The sequence below is a fragment of the Rattus norvegicus genome, chromosome 5 (assembly GCF_036323735.1).
Source record: "Rattus norvegicus strain BN/NHsdMcwi chromosome 5, GRCr8, whole genome shotgun sequence".
Lineage (NCBI taxonomy): Eukaryota > Metazoa > Chordata > Mammalia > Rodentia > Muridae > Rattus > Rattus norvegicus.
The window spans coordinates 40,270,001-40,293,054 of NC_086023.1; the positions used below are offsets into that span (position 1 = coordinate 40,270,001).

General features: G+C 42.8%; 1 protein-coding gene across 1 annotated transcript in view; it reads left to right on the top strand.

The window, feature by feature from the left end:
* The first annotated feature begins 7,166 nt into the window (after window positions 1–7,166).
* The window catches only part of Faxc (failed axon connections homolog, metaxin like GST domain containing), a 59,337-nt gene continuing 43,449 nt past the window's right edge, over window positions 7,167–23,054 (top strand). Inside the window, exons 1-2 of the mRNA NM_001271065.1 lie at window positions 7,167–7,614; window positions 12,610–12,745. Of these exons, the coding sequence (NP_001257994.1) occupies window positions 7,349–7,614; window positions 12,610–12,745 (402 nt within the window). The 5' untranslated portion in view covers window positions 7,167–7,348. The remainder of the gene's footprint in view (window positions 7,615–12,609; window positions 12,746–23,054) is intronic.

A 23,054-nucleotide genomic window follows, 5' to 3' on the forward strand; every position in this document is an offset into this window, starting at 1 on the left:
AAGCTCAGTCTGTCAGACTTTAGACTGCACAATCCCATGACAACCAGTCCTTGAGTGAAGCCTTCCTTACTGTCTTTTATGCATTTCACAACAGTTCAGTGTGGTGCTTCATTCTGTATTCCCAGCACTCAGAGGCTCAAGCAGGAAGATTGCCTTGAGTTCCAGACCAGTAGGTCTACATAGCCATTTCAAGGTTAGCCTGGGCTACAGATTGCGAGTATGTGTAAATAGACAAACCAAAGAAAATAACATGAAAATCATGATTGAAAGCCAAAAAGAGAAGAAAAATTCTTGGAAGGCAAAAAAACCCTATATAATCTATACTCACAAGCCAATCTACATGTAAAGAGTTTTCTTTTACTTACAAGCTTCTAGAACTCAATAGAACCAAAGAGACCAATGGAAAAGAAACAGATAATTTATATAACACTCAACACAAATGCATCTTTCAAAAGTATACTCGGTTTGATATACAAGAAAAGCAGAGTTTTGTTTTCTTATTCGTTTATTAAATTAGTATTTTTTGAGTCAAGGTCTCTATGTAGTCCTGGCTGTCCTGAAACGTGCTATGTAGAACAGGCTGTCCCTAAACCTACCTTCCTCTGCTTCCCTAGATATGGGATAAAAAGCCATGTGCCATCATACCTGGCTTAAAAATTAACTTAAAATTATGTGTGTATGTGTATACACACATACACATAAAAACACATATAAAATATATATTATTTCCTCACTCCTCTTCCCTTCAATCTTTTCCATGTTCCCACTCCCTAATTCATGTATTTTTATTATTGTTTTTAATGTTTTATTGATTCTTTGTGAATTTCATATTATGCATGCTGATCCTACTCATCTCTCTGACCCTTCATATCTGCTCTCCTTTCTTGCAACCTCCCCTCCAAAAGAAGATAAATCATAAAAACGGCACCCATCCCATCTTAGTTAGGGTTTCCATTGCTGTGAACAGACACCATGACCAAGGCAACTCTTCTAAGGGCAACATTTAATCGGGGCTGGCTTACAGGTTCAGAGATTCAGCCCATTATCATCAAGGCATCCATGAATAGTGCTGGAGGAGCTGAGAGTTCTGCATCTTGTTCCAAAGGCAGCTAGGAGAAGACTGATTTCCAGTTAGCTAGGAAGGAGGCCTTAGAGCCCACACCCACAGTGACACACTTCCTCCAACAAGGCCACACCTCCAAATAGTGCTACTCCCTGGGCCAAGCATATTCAAACCCTCCCACCCCAAATATCTCTCTATGGAAGCTATGGTGTGTCACGCAGTATACCCCTTTGCCCAAATAGCTTTACTTACAAATGTTCATAGCAATGAGTCACTGGTCTGGGTGGAGGCCTCTGGCTTCTGCTACACTATCAATGCTGGATCCTCACTGGGACACCTCTTGGATATCCTGTTGTTGTCCTGCATCATGGAGATCCTGCAGCTTTGGTTCTGCAGAATCGGCCTCTTCATAGACGGGTAGATGTTGGGATGGGCCACCTCAAAGCCCTGGATTTTGGCCTGGGTGTTAGCTGAGTTGGTCAGCATGCTAGATCTCCTCAGGCCGGTTGGCAAGTCTGGCGTTTTCTTCAAGATTGACTACAGCTGCCTGGTGTCTGCTTGCTGAAAGGACTGGACTGTAGCTGCTGGTTTGTGCCTGGTGTTCTGCCTGCCTAGAGGAAGGGTCTTCAGCTGCTGACTCGTATTTTGTGTTTGCTATGGGCTAACTGCTGCCAAAGAACAGGTCCACTTCCCCCATATCCTAATAACTTTTCTCTTCCACTATCTCTGCTGAATGGCAGAGAAGAGATTGAACCCTTATTAAAAGTAGGTTGCAAAAAATGTATGTCTACAATCGTGGTTTCTGAAATTAAATTATCATGGCTGACACATTTTGCTATAGCAATGAAAGAAACATTTAAAAAGGTCTATTATACACACTAAGGTCAATAGTATCTGCTCTGGTGGCTGAATTCACTTAATTTGAGTTTCTAGGAACATACGACTCAATTGATTCCATTCGGTATTTTTTCCAAGCACTCCTTCCTTGACTGTCTTTCTCACACCTGTCTGACTTACCTCTTACATTGTTTTGGCCCTTCCGGTTACCTTGATGTGCCTTCCTTTCTTGCTTTGCTCAAGTAAATGTGAAACCAGTTTTGTCCTTTGTACTAGCAAACTGATACACTGCTAAATTAACAAATGCTCCATCCTTTAATGAAGCATTTTCAACTCATCTGAGTCTGTTTATCAGTTCCTGTTTTCCTTCTCAACACTAAGCTAGTCTCATAGGAGATGCTTTCTGAGAGCTGCTTAAAGATTTATAAAATGCTCACGTCCAGTGGATCAGCAAAGCACATAGATAAAGCCACTTCATGGTGACAGAATAGCTTATAGATATAATGTTCATCGTTGGATCTGGTAGTGCAGGTCTGCCATCCCAGTTCCTTGAAGGCTGAGGTGGGAAAGTGGACAGGTCAAGGACAGCCTGAGCAACTTAGTGAGGCTTTCCCAAAATGAAAAATAAAGGTCAGAGTGCTTGCCTATCACATGCAAAACTATTGGTTCAGTTCCTGGCATTAAAAAAAAAAAATCACCTTCTCCCAGGCGAATAGGGAAATACTAGATTTGTTCTTTACAAATAGTTTTAGTCAGGGTTACTGTTACTGGGATGAAACAGCATGACCAAAAGCAACTTGGGGAGTGCACTGGCTGGTTCTGTGTGTCAGCTGGACACAAGCTGGAGTTATCGCAGAGAAAGGAGCCTCCCTTGAGGAAATGCCTCCAAGAGAACCAGCTGTAAGGCAATTTCTCCACTAGTGATCAAGGGGGGAGGGCCCAGCCCATTGTGGGTGGTGCCATCCCTGGGCTGGTGGTCCTGGGTTCTATAAGAAAGCAAGCAAGCCAGGGGAAGCAAACCAGTAAGTAACATCCCTCCATGGCCTCTGCATCAGCTCCTTCTTCCAGGTTCCTACCCTGTGTGAGTTCCAGTCCTGACTTCCTTTGGTGATGAACAGCAATGTGGAAGTGTAAGCTGAATAAACCCTTTCCTCCCCGACTTGCTTCTTGGTCATGATGTTTGTGCAGGAATGGAAACCCTGATTAAGACATATTCCTTCTATATGTCAGACAATGTGCCAGCAGCCATGCATGGTAGCAAAGGCCATACAGGTGATAGATAGCCCACAGGGCCATTGTATGAGACTCATGGATTTTAATTCTGGGAATTAGGTCCTGCTGGGACCTTGGTTTATTTGCTTGGGGACAGGTGAAAACATGTCTAAGAAGACTTGTTTTGAAAAATAACCGAAAAATTTATGTAGCACAATACTGTACAGGCAAGGGTTCAGTTAACTAGTTCCCTCCCCTTTCAACAGTTTGACTTACGTTAATTTTGAAAAAAAAATTCCTTGAAAAATACTTTACTAGTTCACAATTAATTGTGATTTTAATATTATTATAGGGGAAATTAAAACTCCTCCTTTGGGTTCTTGTTCACAAAAGGACTTAAAAATTGTCAGGAGGAGCTTGAGGACAACTTTATCAGATTAGCGTCAGCCTTCATGAGGTGGTGGTCTCTTGGCCAAATGATTGACAAGCCCAGATGAATTAACTCTTAAGGGAAAAGACAATAGTATGAAATGTTCTATTCTCCAGAGAAAACTCATTTTCCACCCAGGGCTAGAAGTATATTCCATTTTTTTTTTGACTCGGAGGAATTACCAAAACTGACAAACTTAGTTGTGATGGTAGCGATAGAGTAAAGGTGCTGGCCCTTACTGGAATCTCCATACCGTCTCAGTATCTAGTGGAGCCCAGGAGGGGTGTTAAAGCTCAAGCCTAACTCCCATACCCTTTGCCTTTGGAGATGAGGTGGGACTGCACCTGAGATCTGAGTGTCTATTCTGCTTTAAGAAGCCGTTCTTTACTTAGTGATGTTTTTGGGAGAGTTAAGTTTGATACATGCTGACCCATACCTCAAGTATTTGCCATCACTTATTGCTGGAGCTGCCTTTCACTTAGTTCTCTACACAGTCACGGGACAAAGCTGGCCTGAGTCATTGGTACAAAAGACTGGATATACCCTAGAAAGTCTTAAGCCTTGTCTCATGGACCTTCACCAGACCTATCCTCAAAGCACCACAGCATGACCAACAGTCAATAAGGGAAAAGTACAAGTATTCAAAATATCACAGTGTTTCTCTTCTCAACCCACCAGAGACACTAAATGTGTGAGAGTGAAAGACTGAAATGGAAATCGCTCAGAGTTCATGCTGTACAGTTTTTATCTTTGGTTTTAATTTTACAATCATTTCTGAATGTAGATGGTATAGCCACAGACAAATTATGTTATCCATTGCTTTTAAAATGGTTTTAATTTGTATATCTTTTGTACATGTGTCTATGTTAGATTTTGGCTAATTTTTAATTGGTTTGTTAACATTGGTGCTGCCACCTGTCAAGATAATAAGAATAAATTGATTTGGAAATCTAAAAAAAAAATAAATAAATAAATAAAAAGAAGCCGTTCTTTAAAGAACGTTCTTTAAAGTCTTCCGGTCCGTCAACAACTGGATCAGTCCCAGAGCCTGTTACCTGCCTGTGGATCCCACACCCCTAAATGAACCATCTCCTCTGGCGTCAGTGGGAGAGGATGCCCCTAGTCCAGCCTAGTCCCACAGTGACTTACAGGGTGTGTGCGTCTTTGCTCTCGAGTATTGTGTTAGTGCGTGGTGGATGAGACCCAGAGGGGGACCTCCCTTTCTCAGAGAAGGTGGAATGGGGAGAGGACTTGCATGAGGAGGACTGGGAGGGGAAGAAGGGCTGATATTGGGTTATAAAGTGAATAAATAGAACAGAGTCAGTCTTCCCAGCTCTATGGTTAACCCACTTCTGTTTAACTAATGTTTGATTAATTTTTGAATTTTTGTTTTTGTTTTTTCCGGACAGGGTCTCTCTTTGTAGCCCTGGTTGTTCTGGAACTCACTCTGTAGACCAGGCAGGCTTCGATCTCAGAGACCCATCTGTCTCTGTCTCCCAAGTACTGGGATCAAGACAAGGACCACCACGATGGGCTGCTTAGATGTTCAGCTTCCTTCCGCTGAGTTTATCACCTGGAGCCTTGGGTTGCTTCTCTCTGTAGCTGGATCATGCTCCTTTGCGGATATGCTTTTCTAAGTGAGACTTAGGTTGACCTTGGATGAAAAGCTGGCTAAAGGCTTGCATAGCTGTTCCCTTAATGGGAGGGGACTTTCCTTGTTCCCTCAAAGTGTTCTTGATTCAAAGTGTTGGCTTTTCAGAGTCTACTAACTCCTTCATCATATCTGGCTATGTAATAGTCTTTTGTCCTCCATGGCATGCTAAAATTTAACCTGCATGTCTTAGGGTTTTACTGCTGTGAATAGACACCAAGACCAGGGCAAGTCTTATAAAGGATAACATTTAATTGGGCTGGTTTACAAGTTCAGAGTTTCAGTCATCGAGGTGGGAGCAGGGCAGCATCTAGGCAGGCATGGCTCAGGAGGAGCTGAGAGATCTACATCTTCATCTGAAGGCTGCTAACGGAAAACTGACTTCCAGGCAGCTAGGAGGAGGATCTTAAGCCCAAGCCACAGTGACACACTTACTCCAACAAGGCCACACTCCCAAGTAGTGCCACTCCTTGGGCCAAGCATATGCAAAACCATCACACTGCATCAGATTAAGATGCCATTTTGGTTTCTCTTGTGATTTTTACTTGACCTCTAGTTGCTTCATAAAGATGCTCACCTTAGAGCATCTCTGAATATTTACACCATATTTGAGTCAAAGGCCAGATAATACTCAATAATTTTCTGATACTTATGAGAGCCACTGAAGACAGCAGCAGATTCATGGAAGTGAGCTGCAGTAAGTGGCGCCATGGCGTCATTAGAATCTGTCCCATTTCTAGCTTGTTTTCTGGATGTAAGATTATTCAATATTGATTCTCTTTTCCCTTCCTGTATCTTAGGCCCCTGCAGCTCCTTGGTCCCTAGCCCAGGCTGGCATTCTGGTGACCCCCTCTGTCACTGCATGGGGTTGATTCCTGTATCCTTGTCATGGATGTTCAAATCTGACTACATACTCTATCTCCTGAAAGGTCAATAACTCCCTCTGGGATGGAGGTAGGGACCCCTGAAATTCTTGTCAACTTGTCGAGGGCCTCTCCATCTATCTATGGTGGCAAAGAAGCCCTTGTTTTATTTCTAGCATCACTGTACCACCTGTTTATTCTAAGAGGGTGAAGTCCAGGAAATGGGAGCCCCTTTCATCAGCCCCTCAGACTCTACTGTCTTGGGGGATGGATATTTTCTTATATTCATACTTGAATTTTTGTTGTGACAAATCTTATGTCTTCAGTATCTTTTATTTCTTCTAAACTGAAGTTGCCCATGCTCTGGCTAGAAAACATGGTCTTGTTCTCTACGGTTAAGGATTTAAAGGACCCAGAACATTCCTTGCTGGTAGAGAGCTTGCCTGGCGTGTATAAGGCCCTAAATCCAATCCCCAATCAATCTCTTCAGGCTTATCCAGGGTGGGCAAGCCACTGAAAACACAGTTGCTTCTTTTACAAATTTTCTGCACCCAAAGGGAGGGAGACCCACCAAACGTGATATTCAGTGATATTCTTGATAACGATTTCTGAGGAGGGAATGATTTCTCACAAAGAGTACTTTCTGCTGTTATTTATCAAGGCAGACAGCACTTCATTAGTACCCTGCCCAGGACCTAGGTGCTTGTGCTTACCTGGGCGCTTTAAAGCAACCAGAGCAGACACACTCCCGACCTTAATCTGCCCTGGCCCAACGTTTCCAGTTGGTGGCTTAGGGCAGGTGAGTCGGTGTCCTGCAAGGCGCCTGCAGGCGGGAGAGGGTGGGATCGAGGGCGGCGGCTCTGGGCTTGGCTCAGCCGCAGTAATCGCAGCCTCCCGCACCGCCCGGATCCCCGGCGCCCAGCCCCGCAGCTGCGGCCGAGTGGAAGCAGCGCACCGCGGGGATGCTGGGCGGGGGGCAGGGCGCGGGGTAGGTGACTTTATCCCGCCTCTGTTGCCCGGCCCTGGGGAGCAATGACATCACGTGGCCTTTTCCACGCACCGACACAAAGAACGCCTGCGAGAGGCCTCGGCCAGGGAGGCCGGCGGCCGCCGCTGCCTCGCCGGGCCTCAGGGCCCCGTCAGCCCGGCTCTCCGCTCGCCACCGGCGCCCTTCCACTACCGCCTCCGCCTGCGCCCCCTGCGCACCGTTGAGCCCGCCTGCCCGGGCGCCGGCCCCTTCCCATGCGGGCGGCGCGGGCCCTGGGAGGGGCGCCCGGAGCCAGCCGCGCAGCATGCACTGGGGGGTTGGCTTTGCCTCGTCCAGGCCGTGCGTGGTGGACCTGAGCTGGAACCAGAGCATCTCCTTCTTCGGCTGGTGGGCCGGGTCCGAGGAGCCCTTCTCCTTTTATGGGGACATCATCGCTTTCCCTTTGCAGGATTACGGTGGGATCATGGCAGGGCTGGGCTCGGATCCCTGGTGGAAGAAAACCCTTTATTTGACCGGGGGAGCTTTGCTGGCCGCGGCTGCGTATCTGCTCCACGAACTCCTGGTCATTAGGTGAGCCAGAGAGAGGGCCCCGAAGCGGGCGCTGACCGGGGCAGCTAGCCTGGGTAGGGCTGGCTTGAAGGGGGTTCCGGAGCCAGCCCCTAGGTCCCGCAGCTCAAAGGTCCAAGTGTCCTCACTCATCCTCAACCCCCTAAGGCGTTTCATGGCCACCTGGCCACTTGTGAGAGACCATTTAGAATTGATGGGTGAATTGAATTGGGAGGGGAAAGATAGCATTTGCCTTCCATCATTTCCATGCTAAAAGCAAAGTGCTGTGAGTCACTAGTGTTATGGATCAAAACAATCCGCTAAAGCCCATAGGAAGATTCTAACTGCAATCAATGCATTTGTACCAATAGACGAAAGCTCTGTAGAAATACTAAGACACACTTTTATAAACGCCTAATTGGTTTATAGGTAATAATGCTGGAACATCAGCTATTAGCCTCATCTTTACTTAAAAGGTTAGTTCTCTCTTATTCCTCTCGGTAAATGTCAACATTATTAAGAGACTGCAGTTGAAGAAGCTTTGTGCAAACCTGTTCAGTTTTGAATGCAGCCTTAACCTGCTTACCTGCTTATCTGGTGTGGAACTGTGAGCACCTTCAGGCTTAAATGCAACCGTGAGAGCAGTAGGAGATCTGAGGGCAGCACTAGCACATGGGGCACTTGACCTAACAGGGAGTCTCCCTGGGCTGTAAACAGTTTCATGGCCGCCTGCCGCAGAATGTGTTCAGGGCTGACTTGAACATTACAATAAATGGAGGCCCCTGCTGTTGGTATTGCTAGTCCCATAGGTTTTCAGTGCAGTAGGTGGTAGATATTACAGGGTACCAAGTCTTTGGCTAGCCGGTGCGTCAATTTTGGGTTAAAATTTCCATGCATTTGGGGCCCCAGTCTCTGGAGATTGTTGGAGGCAGAGCACTTTTCAGTAGCTCAGAATTTCTCTTCTGGCCAGTATTTTCAAAGGAGCAAGGGTGTATTTGTACCATATTTTCCGGGGGTAGGGTAAAAGAGGGGGGCATGGTTCTAGAAGTTATAAAGTGGCTGGTGACCTCTAATGGACTTTGGGGGTCCAGGAGGACACTATGATAGCCCCACTGAATTCACACTATTCGTTGGTTCTGAAAGGATAAGGAATCATTTGGACCTGAGAAAATGTGTTGGCTCTCATATTATTTACCCACAATAATGGAAGACTGAGAAGTTTATTTTAACTTCAGAGCATCTCATTGAGCACAGCGTCTTGAATTTAGTTGAGCCAAACACAAAGTTTTAACGTGAGATATCATCAAGATTACTCCCCCTTGGCTCCAGTCTTTAGGACTCTATTTTCAAGTCAGGTTTCAGTCCATATAAAGACACCCCACATCTGTGCAGTGTTTTTTTTTAAACAGTAGCCTGTTGTTTCTCAGTTGTATTTCAGTCCAAAGCCTATGAAGACTGTCCCTGTACTATGCAGCTTCCCAGCATTTCTCCAGTTGATGGAGAATGAAGGCTTCATATGGCTGAATCCAAAATGTGGCTTCGATGACCTTGCAGAAATAATGGGGCCTTGGGCGCTCCCTTTGGAATAGACCACACCCTGGAAGCTTTGGACCCTATATATTCTTGAGCCCTCTGCCCAGGCTAGCTCCTTCTCCATTGTGGTGGCCACAAGTCCCAGGCTAACTCCTTCCCCATTGTGGTGACCAGAAGCCCTAGACTAGTTCCTTCCCCACTGTGGTGACCACAAGCCCCTACCCCATTGTGGTGACCACAAGCCCCAGCTCTGGATCCTGACATGGATCAAGGGGTTTTAAGACCCATGTTGTTTAACTTTTGTTTCTTGACAAATGAATTGATAAACCCCTATTATAATACAAACTGAAAGAAGGCAGCTGGATTTTTGGGAACTTAGTAGTTCTCTGTCTCTTCTGTCTGTCTGTCTATCTGTCTGTCTGTCTGTCTGTCTCTCTCTCTGTGTGTGTGTGTGTGTGCGCGCGCGCACGCGCGCATGATTGTATGTATCTTTAACAGCTCCCACTGTGGAGTGGGAGGGGTTAGGTAACCTGCTGGTGATCACACAGTAACAGGATAACACTGAGGTAACAGTGTGGAGCCTGGCTGCTTGGGAGAAAGTGCTCACTTTGAGGGACTCTGTTAGGGGAAAAGGAAGGACCTGGGAACAGGGGCATTTCCTGGGAAGTGAGGCCTGTGGTCAAGACTCAACTTTCTGCCAGCGTCCAGAGATCTACGGAGCAGACAGGAGCAGTGAAGACAGGCTTCAAAGGGTACAAGAGAGGAAGACTTTTACTTGCTGAGAAATCTAAGCTTCTGTACAGTTAGGCAAAATCAAAATGTGACGTGTGCAGGAGGAAAATGTATTATAAAGTGACCCCCACTGTCTGAGTTTATTGGCAACCGTCAACTCTCCCCTACTCCGCCTGGACTTTCTGTTGCCCAGAGTAGCCTTAATCTATGGCTTTGTCTCAGAAAATAAAGTTATAAGGTTAATTAAGAAGTCTAATTAATGAGCATAACCAATGAATGTATTTTTGTTTTTTTGGTGATGCATGTTTTTTTTTTTTTATTTGCGATATATTTTTGGTATTTGTATTTTTCCACTGTTCTATTTTAAAATAATTATTGTCTTCATCCTTTGTCTTCCCAGAGTGGAGATGGCTTGGCATCTATATTAAATTCACTCAGCATCTGGAAATTTGGTTGTAAACCGAATGATTAAGTAATGACTTCATTACCTGGGGTGCATTTGCACTTTGTGCTCTCGAGCTAAAGGGTCCCTATCTGATCACCACGACTGACTCATTGCCTGTTGTAGAGGCATGATCATCTCTGGTGTCTTTAGAGCAGGGCCAGGGGCTAGTGAGTCTACTATTAGGTTAGCCAGCTGGCCTCTGCAGGTGTTGTTATTCCAATCTCCTTCTAAGGCTGTTTTATGATAAAGTTGCACAGGAAACAATTCATCCTGTGACCTTAAACTAAGGAGAGGGTTCTGACATGTAGAAGGTGGCCTATGGAGACAGGTTGTTCGGGTTCAAATTTGATTCAGCCTTTTGATGTACACACACACACACACACACACACACACACACACACACACACACATTATATATTATATAAATGGATTGTACTAGGGATTGATCCCAATGCTTCACCCACGGAAGCCAAGTACCTTACCATAGAGTTATATCCTCATTTTTCACTCATTTTTTTGGCATTTATTTTTGACATGGTCTAACTGAATTGCCTAGGCTGCTCTTTTTTTTTTTTTTTTTTTTTTTTTTGGTTCTTTTTTTCGGAGCTGGGGACCGAACCCAGGGCCTTGCGCTTCCTAGGTAAGCGCTCTACCACTGAGCTAAATCCCCAGCCCCTAGGCTGCTCTTAAACTTGCAATTTTTCTTGCCCAAGCCTTCTGAATAGTTGAAATCTGCTGCCATTCTTGGCCTGACAGACTTGGTCCTAAATTGGTGTTCCTCGGGCAAGTTACTTTCTGACTTTGAAGTTTCCCATCTACTACAAAACATTAGTACAGCATCCCAAATTTAAACTTGAGCAATGCCCGCTTTAGAATGGGATCAAGTAGGCTAATACAGGCCGTGTCTGTGGTGTCACTGGCACATGCTGGCACATAAGTAGCATCTTTGTGACTGTGATGGGGCCTAAATTAGTCTTTAGAACTTGACTCTTCGGGCCAGAAGGACAGAGGATTTCCTATTTACCTCCTTTTAGTTCTTAAACCTTTGCCTCTCTGATTTATACGAAAACATCACTTTGTGGTGTGAATTATTGTCCTGGGCAAAGTCAGTTGTGAAGTGTAGAGTTCGTATTGTCTACTAATAGAGTCAAAAAGTGGGTCCTGGATTTTAATATCTGATCTCCCACACATTTCATAGTACAGACAACCTTGGTTTTGTAGTGAATGCTTTTAATCTTTTGGCTTGTGATTTAGAATGAGTCACTCTGAGCAATTTAAATGGAGTAGGCTCTCAGTTGGTAAACCCCAAAAGAACTTGTTATGGAGATGCTGAAGCTAGTGAGCACCATGTGGGGATGGTCACAAGCCATTTCTTCTTGGCCAGAAGTAGGTGTAGAACTAAACTGGGATTTGGAGAGGGGAAGCTTGGTGGGGGGGCGTGGGCAAGCCTTGAGAATGTAGTTTATCTGACTGGGAAATGCTAGGCACACAAAACGGTGGAAACTGTAATAGGTCCCTGAGGGGTGTGTAAGCCAGATTGGGTGAGATTGTAATTGTACAAGACCATATCTTGTTGTGTAAGAATAAATTCTTGCCAACTTTTAATGCTTGATAGCTTACTAAATGTTCACAGATACTTTTTTTTTATTAAATCCTTGTGATTGTCCATCTAGAAAAGGAACCGGGATTTTTAGTATCAGAGTTCCTGGAGATGTGGGTCATGGTGCAGCCTGCCCATTCTGTTGTCTCCTCATCTTATGGAGAAGGGTCTGGTTCAAGGGATTGTCTAATGGAGGCACTGCCAAGGTTCTGCAGAGTACTATCAATGTGACCATCTCTGTACCCAGGATTCTCTGTAGCCCAGGTAGACCATGAACTTGTGATCCTCTGTATCTGCCTCCTAGAGCCAGGATTAGAGGCCTGGAGTACCATTCTCACCTTCTAGCATTTGCAATCCATAAAATATATGGAATATATCTACTTTATAAGGTTGCTTTGGAGATTAAATAAAACAATGCCCGGGAAACATGCACAGTCAGGTGGAATACATGGTAAATGCAAAATGCCTGTCCCCCAAATACCCCTCTCGCCCTTGGGCTCCACATAATAAAAGCTAGTTGATTTGTAATTACTTCCCAGAGCCACCAAGTTACAGTCATTTCAGAGTTTGTAAGATCCTCCTGCATGTCCGATATGCTTCTGGTCTCTAAACCCCGGACGAGGTAAGATCTATCACACACACTTCAGGGTCCTCTTGAGAACTAAGGAAACAGAAAACTAACATACAGGCTGTTCTTTATTTCTGACAGGAAGCAGCAAGAGCTCGACTCCAAAGACGCCATTATTTTGCATCAGTTTGCAAGACCTAACAATGGTGTCCCCAGCTTGTCTCCTTTCTGTTTGAAAATGGAAACTTACTTAAGAATGGCCGACCTTCCCTATCAGGTACCTGTTTGCAAATGTGTTTTACTCTTATGCCATTGATATCACCTAGAGGGAGGGGTAGTTGATGTCACAAAAGTGAATATCAGAGTAGGCAGGGTCTGAAGGTAACAGTGCCGAGTCCTCAGTAAGACAGGCATGTGATTCCAGGGTCTATTAACGTCTTTTTACATCAGTTTTAATGAAGGACTCAGTATTTCTTTTAATGTGTTCTTTGGTGGGAGATTTGGATAGGCTTATGGAGCAGCTGGTGAGAAATGTAAGTGTGTGACTGCCTGGTGGGACTTTTAGGTTTTCATTTGTCATTTTGGCCTCCGTGAGTGTGGGGTTAGAGGGCACACTAGATTGGCAGTTCTAGGGCCTGAAGCTTTGCCTCATGTGTACCAGACAAGGGCTTCCCACCCAACTACAGCTCTGGCCTTTGAATAGACTTTAACTTCCTTATGTTTTGCTCAAGTGGCTATCAAGGAAGTACCTGTTCATTTCAGCATTAAAGAATCAATTAAGGGCTGGAGAGATGGCTCAGCGGTTAAGAGCACCCAACTGCTCTTCCAGAGGTCCTGAGTTCAAATCCCAGCAACCACATGGTGGCTCTCACGACCATCTGTAAAGAGATCCAGTGCCCTCTTCTGGTGTGTCTGAAGACAGTGACAGTGTACTCATATATAATAAATGAATAAATCTTTAAAAAAAAAAGAATCAATTAAAAGATATTGGAGAGATGGGTTGGTGATTAAGAGCATTCGTGACTCCTGCAGGACCCTGGTTCGGTTCCAACACCTACCTGGTAGTTCATGGTCATGTGTGACTTTAGTTACAGGGAATTCCATGTCTTCTTCTGACTTTAGGCACCAAGACAAGCAAAAACCAGACATATAAAGTAAATAAATAAAAAATATTATAAGAAGAAATTCAAGAAAAAAGAAGGAAAAAGAAATGCACATACCCATACATACATGCATATACATACACATTCATATGTAATAAATAATTTGCAAGTATTTTCACCCTGTGAAAAAAGAAAATATGTGAGAATCTTAATTATGGCTAATTAGTGATGTTTAGAAATGGATAATTTAAATAAACACCATTTCATAGAAAGAATAAACAAAAGAATGTACTTGAAGACGTCCGTTTTCCCCTCAGTAACCCTGGAGATGGCTCACACATGGCTGCATTATTGCTGTTCTTGTCATTACTCTATGTAGCTTAACTTTTCCCTTATGCTTCCCTTTTAAACAAATTCTAGCTGGGTGGAAGTTTACTGAAGCTCCATTTCTATAATTTTTTAGGTTATGGTCAGAGAAAATAGTCTCTGATGCCAGTCCTTCAGTTTACTGAGACTTTATCCAAATGTGTAAGTTTTTCGTTCAGTGCAGGCAGGGTTTCTCTGTGTAGCACTGGCTATCCAGGAACTCACTCTGGCCTTAGAGTGAGCTCTGTCTTCCAACTCACAGAGATCCGATTCCCTCTGGGATCAGCCTACCCCTGCCTCTCAAGAGCCAGGACTAAAGGCACCCGCCACCACCTCCTGGCACTTATTTTTCTTTTCTAATAGTGGAAAATAATTAATTAAATCTTATCAGTATGCATCTGTTTATCTGTTTACTTGCTTGAACATGTTTGCTGTGTCTTTTAGAGCTGCACTTTTGCGTTTTAAAAATGGTTTGCCTTTGCTTCCCAAAGGGTAAAAGCAGTCAAGTCTTCATTGATTGGTCTCTTTTTGTTGTTTGGTTCACACTTTTATACTGTTTGTATATTTGAGGTTTTATTATTAGGTACTTATACTACAGAAGATTGCATTTCAAAGTGTTTTAGTGTTCAAAGTACAGCTCCAATTATTGTCCCTTGTGATGATTTAAAATTGGACTTGTCACATAGTGAGGTGGATTCAGCCCTCCCTTGGTTCTTATTCAGTTGGGATATCTTTCTCTATCTCTTTATCTTTTATACATTTGCTTCTCATAGATATTGCATTGTTTGTATTGGATCCAAGAGTCTTACTAGCTTTGCATTCTGGAAATAGCATTCTTACATTTGGTAAATTTATATAAAAAATATTTTACATCCAGTTACCTATTTACCTATGCGTATCCTACACAGGCTATCTTTTCATTTGGGTAATTTCTCTCCCTCTCTCTTTTCCTCCCTTCCTTCCTTCCTTGAGACAGGGCCTTACTATGTAGCCCTGGCTGGCCTGGAACTTGCTATAATATACCAGGCTAGCCTTGAAATCTCAGAGATCTGCCCCTCCTCCATGCCTTTTGAATGCTGAGTTTAAAGGCATACACCACAACACCTGACTTTGGTGCATTATTTCTTGATGAATATTTTCCTGGTAAGTCTCCATGGCTTGGAATTCTGAAACAGCTCCCCCCACCCCCAGTTTCACATTTCAAAAGTTTTCTTCCAAAATTCTTTACATTTAGTGTTTTGAAACTATTACCCCAATGTCTTTTTTACTCTGATGTTGCTACTGAGAATTTTGTTGTTGTTGTTGTTGGTGGTTTTTAAAGACAGTCTCACTATGTAGTCCAGGCTGGCCTGGAACTTGCTCTGTAGGGTAAGCTGGCCATGAACTCAGTTTGTATCCAGTAGCTAGAGTGAGTCCTTGAACTTGGTCCTCCTGCCTTTGCCTCTCAACTGCTGGCAGCTACTGAGAAACTTAACTTAATCTCATTGCTTTTTTCTCTGACTTTTTTTAGAATTGGTTTTTAATCTTAATACTCTATGGTGCATTTCCTATCTATCTATCTATCTATCTATCTATCTATCTATCTATCTATCTATCTATCTATCACCTATCTCTCTTATATATCTGTACCCTGTACTTTTTCAGCTTTTTATTTATTGTGTGTGCTCACGCACATGCACATAATACGTCTGCATACCATGGCACACATGTGAAGGCCACACATGTAGACTAATCAGTTTTCTCCTTCTACTATGTGCATCCTGGGGATGAAACTTAGGTCATCGGGCTTGGTGGCAGGTATTTTTGTTTGCTAAGCTACCTCACCAGCCCCTCTGGTTCTTTTTAAATTCTTTTGAGTTTTTTTTTAATATTTATTTATTTATTATACATAAGTACACTGTAGCTATCTTCAGACACACCAGAAGAGGGCATTGGTTGTGAGCCACCATGTAGTTGCTGGGATTTGAACTCAGGACCTCTGGAAGAGCAGTCAGTGCTCTTAACCGCTGAGCCATCTCTCCAGCCCTTCTTTTGAGTTTTTATGTGTCTTTTCTTTTTATAAATTTCTAAAGTCAACGTAAAAAGCATTGGATTTGATTACAGCATGTTTTCTTTTATTAAAAATAATTGAGGCTTTTAACTCTTTAGAGACAATAAACCCAATAAGCATTAGCATAAATACCAATTCTTAGAACAATACATTTTCAAACACAGAAACATTTACTGAAAAAAGGAACTTTTTTGCATCTTTATAAATCTGCTCTATTCTAGCTTATAAGGTCAATGCTTTAGGCTCATGTCCAATTTATATTCAATGTTTGTTGATGTCTGCAATCTATGAGGAAAATCTAACCTCACAAAGGTGCATGGTTTAGAAACAGAAAAGTTTGACTTTGGTTTTGTTGTTGTTTGGATAGTGGTCTGTTTGGTTGTGAGTGTCACATTTCCTTACATATGTGTGTGTCATTATACTTTTACATATTACTTTTACATATGTGTCATTATACTTTGCCTAATTTGACCCTCTCCTCCCCTGCTCCCCGACTCTATTGCTGGTTCAATTCTTCACCCCAAATAGTCTCTCCCAGTATTCAGGTCACATGAATTCCATTACTCTCTCTTTCCCCAACACTCAGGCTCTCCTTTTAGTTTTTGTGGGACACAGAAATGCATGCATGTGTCTAAATTTAAATCTTAGTGTTTGCATATGAAAGAAAATGTGAGCCTGTTCTTCCCGAGTCTGCTGTGTCTCATTTACCAGAGTGACTTCCAGTTCAATCCATTTCCCAGTAAGTGACATAATTTCATTCTTTATGGCCCGGTAAAACCCCTCTGTGTATACACAGCACGTTTCTTTAATCATTCACGGATTGCCGGACACTTAGGCTGGTCTCGTCACTGGGCTGTTGGGAACAGGGCCGCACTAACTGTTGACTTAGATTCCTTCAGCTGTGCATCCAGAAGTGGTATAGGGGCTCACACGTTAGCTTTTTTGAGAAACCTTCATTCTGCAGGTTGGCTGCACCAGTTTATATTCAGGGTTCCAAGTGCTAAATGTTCCAGGGAGTGTTTGCTCTCATTTGTTGTCCTGGTGAGCACCACTTGGACCGGACTGAGGTGACTATGAGCTTTTTAAAATTTTTTATTCTGGGGGAACTAATCGTTAATATTTTAAAAATATTTCCTTTAATAATTGTTTGATTTTCTCCGTGCCTGTTCCCTGTTGTCTAGATGTTTGTCCTTCTGCTTTTCTCTCTCTTGACTCTCTGCTGTCCTGTAATTCTCTGCTGCCTCATGGAACTTTCCTTTTGCTGAGCATCCAATGCTGTATTCTGTTCTTGCAACCATTATGTTGCTGGGTTTTTGTTTTTATTTTTTTTAATTTTTAATTCTGTGTGCCTGTGTATCTAGGGCTGTGCACATGTGAGTCCAGGAGCTTGTGGAGGCCATAGGTACCTGATTCCTTGGAGGCTGGATCACAGGTAGTTGTGATCTGCTGGATGTGGGTGGTGGGAATCAAACTTGGGTTCTCTGAAAAGCTGCATGCTTTTAACTGTTGAGCCATCCCTCCAGCCCCTTGTGGTGTTTTCATCGATTGTGTTCTTTCTTCTTTAGACTCTTTCCTGTGTAGCCTTGGTTGGCCATTCCTCTTACCACCATTCTAGGTGTATGTTACCATTCCTGGCTAGCTGTTGACTAAGGTTGACTTTTTTCCCCTCCCCTCCCCTCCCCCATCCCCTCCTCTCCTCTCTCTTCCTCCCCTCCCCTCCCCATCTCCCTCCTCTCCCCCCTCTCTCTCCAGGGTTTCTCAGTGTAACCTTGGCTGTCCTGGAACTCATTCTGTAGACCAGGCTGGCCTCAGACTCAAAGAGATCCCCCTGCCTCTGCCTCCCAGCGTGCTGCCACCACTTGGCCCCCTTATCTTTTACTGAAAAGTGTGTCTCCTTAGTCAATTTTCCTAATCTCTCCCTTTGTCTGTGGGAGGATATTCATTATGCTAACTAGAAGCATTTGGGCTGACCCAGTATTTTTGCCAGGTGCTGCCTGTACTCAGCATGGTAGTCCTTTCTTTTGTGTTGTACTCATCAGAGGTCCACACTTTCTTTTCAGATCTCCTCTCAGGGTACTGGCTTTCCTCTCCAGGCTTTGTGCTGGGAAAGGGCCAGAGCCCCTCCGTGGTGCTCAGCCTCCACTTCCTGTGTTCTGCTTATTTGCTCATCTTGCGTTTCAGCTCTCTGGCTTGATTTTCTGTTTTCTATGGACAACCTGTATGACTAATATAAAGAGCACCCTAGTGCTCCCCACAAGTTCACTTATGGTTATTATTTCACCTCCTTTGCTTTCGCTCTCTTTTAATATGCTTTTAGAAAGATATTTTTCACACACCATTCGAAAGTACTGTGCAAAAATCAAGACACTTCATTTACAATGCTTTAACATGCTTTAACCTGCCCCCCCCCAATGTGAACAGTTTTTCTACAAAATTACAATATACATTAGATACATGGGCTTTTCTCCAAGTGTTACGGTTTACAAAAGAGAGCCAAGTTGTTTCAAATGTAGCCGGTGGGAGGTGCTGGTGGTCTGGAGTACAGTGAGGATTCATTTTGTTACATAGTTAAAAGCAATTGAGCTGAAAATTTAGAGGTCAGTATAGTAAGTCAGAGCTCCAAGACTTTGAAATCTCACTTAGGCTTTAAAAGTCGTTATCTTAAAATGGCGATGATGATACCCAAAGGTTTTTCCTTAGATCTGGTCATACCTAAGTAAATTATAATTGTCTCTAATTTTAGCTACAAAGCAAATATTGATTATGAAAACATGCTTGAGTTATCATATCCAGAATTGACCTATAGTTTTTATTTCTGTAGTTTGTTTTGTATTTTCTTTTTTTTTTTTTTTTTTTTTTTTGGGTTCTTTTTTTTTTTTCGGAGCTGGGGACCAAACCCAGGGCCTTGCGCTTCCTAGGCAAGCGCTCTACCACTGAGCTAAATCCCCAACCCCTATTTGTTTTGTATTTTCTTAGGTAAAGGTCTCACTTTGCAGCTCTGGATGTCCTGGAACTCACTATGTAGTCCAGGCTGGCCTTGAACTCATAGAGATCTGCCTGCCTCTGCCTCCTGAGTGTTGGGATTAAAGTCATGTGTCACTATGCTCGGCAGGTGGCATCAGCTGGATGCTATGAGTCTAGGTAATTGTTGCAATTTTTTTTTTTTTTTTGCAAGAGGAAGGTACTAGATCAACCAATGTTCTATGTGTATGAGACAAGTGATCTACCGCTGAGTTATAACCTCAGCTTTTAAATTTTGTTTTGACGGTCTCTTGCTCTCCTACCCTCTTCTCCCTTTGTCCCTTCTCTCCCATTCCTCTCCTCCCCTCTCTCTCTCTCCCCCTTTCTCCCCACTTCTATGGCTGGCCTCTATTCTACTCCTCTACTCCTCTTTTCTACTCTTCTCTCTCTCTCTCTGTTTTTTTCTGCCCCTACTACCCTCTTAACTCCCCTCCCTATGCCCTGAATAAACTCTATTCTATACTAAAAATAAATCTTTTGTTTGTTTGTTTTGTTTGTCTGGTTTGCACATCCATATGTATGCACATTGAAATGTGTGTGCTGGAGGCCCTAGGTTAATAATGAGAATGTTCCTTGATTGCTCTTCCACATTATTCACTAAGCCAGGGTATCTCAGTCAAATCCAGAGCTTGCTGACTTGGTTAGTCTCACCAGTTTGCTTTGGGATCCTGTGTCTCATCTCTAGGGTTGAATTACAGGTAAGCCATCATATTCACCTAGCATTTACATGGGCTCTAAACAACTAAACTCTGGTCTTCTTATTTTCATGGTAAGCATTTTAAATTGTATTATTTTTTTAGACAAGGTCTAATACATAGCCCAGACTAGCCTTGAACTCAACTATGTTGTACATGCTGCCTCAGCCTCTAGCATGCAGGGATATAAGCATATGCTACTATGCTTAGTTAGCACTTGATTTTGAGGCAGAATATTTGTACTCATTTGCACTGTAGAATTCCTTCTGGTGGCATTGTTGAAGTTAGATTACATGTGAAGCAATGAATCTAAAAGGGACATGATAGGAGGACTCCAGTGTAGCAAGAGAAATTGGCAACAGGGGTAGTTGTGATTTTACATCTCTAGAATACAAATGACACAAATGTCAGGTGCACTAGTAACTTTTAGAGAGGTGTGACATTTCTTTTAACTAACATTAAAGATAATGTCTAAGTAGCACCCATGTATGATTGTGTAGGTTGCTTTCTGTATAACAGTATAAGGATAAAGGTTCGACAAGAGGAAGTTCCTTTTTTTCTAAACTGTGCATAGGCAATCTGGTTTCATTAATTTTTTTTTTGAGGCTTGGCCTACTTTCATTTGATAATAAGCAATGAGATTAAGTATCAAGACTCTCTGAACAGAGACCAGTCTAATGAAGACAGTGGTAAGTGGCATTTACCTTCTTCACGCTCTGCTTTTGACCCTCTGGAAAGGTGAGACCATTTTGAGAAGTCCAGGACCCTGAAGCTCAGCCTAGCTTGTGGGCATGAATGGATGCCTACCTTGTCACCATGTGCCTGTGATCTCACTGAGATCTCAGAAGCAGGGCATACTCTAGTGCACACCATACAGAGACATACAAATCTGGGTGTGATTTATGTAGAAACAGGTTGAATGACTTACAAAATATGTATCTATCTAGTTCTTTAGTGTATGAGTGTTTTGCCATGTATTTTTTGTATGTATGTCTGTGGACCAAATGTGTGCGTGTGCCTAGTGCTTGCAGAGGTCAGAAAAGGACATTAGATCCTCTGGGACTGTAGTTAAAGTGGTAAAGTCATATGAGAGCTAAGATTGAACCCAGGTCCTCTGGAAGAGCAGCCAATATTCTTAACCATGGGACCATATCTTCAATCCCAACTTCAATGATTTTTTAATACAATAATTTTTATTAGGTCTTTGAGAATTTCATATATGCATACACTGTATTTACATCACATTTACAGTCACTTTTTTCCTCTAACTTAACCCTGAATCTACTTTTCCACCCCCTTTCCTCTTTATGGTTTTTTTTAAATAACTGACTGAATTCAATTTGTAGGGGCCCCATTTACTGATTGGTCTGGGATCGACATGCATAAGGAAGATTCTTTTTCCTCTCCTAGCAGCCATCCCCTGTCAATAGCTCCTCACACCAGCCTTTTCTCTAACCATGCTGTCATTGACTGGCTTATCTCATACAGATTCTGTGCAGGCAACCACAGCTGTGATGTGCTGTGAGAGTAGTGGTCCTATTATGTCCAGGTGGCTGTTGTGCTCTTGTCCTCTTCATGTGGGTGTTAATCCCTGTGCCTGCCCCTAAAGAAACCAAATGAAACTTCATGCTTTTCCACCCAGGCCCCACTTCCCAAATAACAACTTGTAGGCCTATTATTTATTTTAAAAATGCCTAGGCCATAAGAAAAGCTTGTTCCTATTAGCTCGTAACTTATTTAACCCGTTTATACTATTCTATGTCTGCCACATAGCTAGTTACCTCCTCAGTTTCTGACTGACTTCCCCAGAGTCCAGTGGGGGAAATCTCTGACGCTGGCTGACTCTGTCCCAGAGTTCCTCTCTCCCTGCCAGATGTCCCACCTTTTAATCCTGCCTCAGCTTATTGGCCATCAGATTTTTATTGACAGGTAATGCTTCCACACAGTACCCAAGATTATCCCTACCAACAAAAGATCCAGGAGTTTTTGTTTCATTTCTGAAATTCTTTAAGTTTTGGGATTACTAGGGAGAGTTGATTTGTGCTCTTCTAGAGTCTTCTGTTTAAAATATACCTTTGTAAAAAGGTGTTTTCTTGATCAGAATGCTGCTTTAGTTTTAGTTTTGTTTCTCTAGCAAAGAAAGTGGGTAATGACTAGTCTTTGCAACAGGGGTTGTCTTATCAGGCCTGTGAAGGAAGAGGCATTTATAGATTTTTAAATAGTTGGACAAAAATAAAAATAATAATAAAGTTCAGATCTCAGTGTCCTGACTTTTTATTGGAAGCAGTCAAACTCATTCCTGTGTGGTGACCCATGCCAGCTCTTCTGCTGCAATGTTGAGCTGTTAGTAGAGACTTTATAGTCTGGAGTATTTACTACCTGGCTTTCTGTAGGAAGATTTTTGCCGACTTCTATTTTAGAGAAACACTTAAAGATGTTGAGGATCGTTATATTCCAAATTTTATCTAATACTTTCTTCTATTAAAAAAAGCCCACAACTTCCTATAGTTAAAATTGACATGCAACAAGTTACACATGTTTCAAGTATAAGTTTGTTTTAACCAGGTAAGTACTTATGAAGCCATTGTCAAAATCAAGAGTAAAAGTATCGGCCAAGTGTGGTGGTGCATACCTGTAATCCTAGCACTTAGGGGTAGAAGCAGAAAGATCAGGAGTTCCAGGCTAGCCTTAACTATGTGGCAAATTCAAAGCTACTCTGGAGTATATAAGACTGTTTCAAAACAAAACACAGTGAAAGGATCAATTTTCTTCTGAGATTTTCATGAGTCTCTTTGAAATTCTTTGGCTTTTACTTCATTGTCCTCAACAACCTTGGATAGACCTACTGTCACCAGAGATTAGATTACATTTTCTAGAGTTTTTGAAAGGAAGGAAGGATGGATGAAAGTCAAGAAAGAGAGAAAGAAAGAAAGAAAGAAAGGAAGGAAGAAAGGAAGGAAGGAAGGAAGGAAGGAAGGAAGGAAGGAAGGAAGAATTTACAGTATACTTCTTTTGTATGTGTGCTGGCCTGAAACTCACAGAAATCTGTCTGCTTCTGCCTTTCTAGTGCTGGAATTAAAGGTGCACAGCCCCATGCTCAGCACATGTGCCTCTGTCTGTGTGTGGCATGTGGGACCATAGACTGATGTCGGTATTTTTTAATCTTTATCTTATTGCTTTCTATCTTAATGTTTGAGCATGGTTTCTTACTGACCTTGGAGCTTGTCTTAGTTACTGCTTTACTGCTGTGAAGAGACACTATGACTGAGGCAACTTATAAGAGAAAGCATTTATATTGGGACCTTGCTTGTGGTTTCAGAGGGTTAGTTCTTAATCATTCTGGCAGGAAGC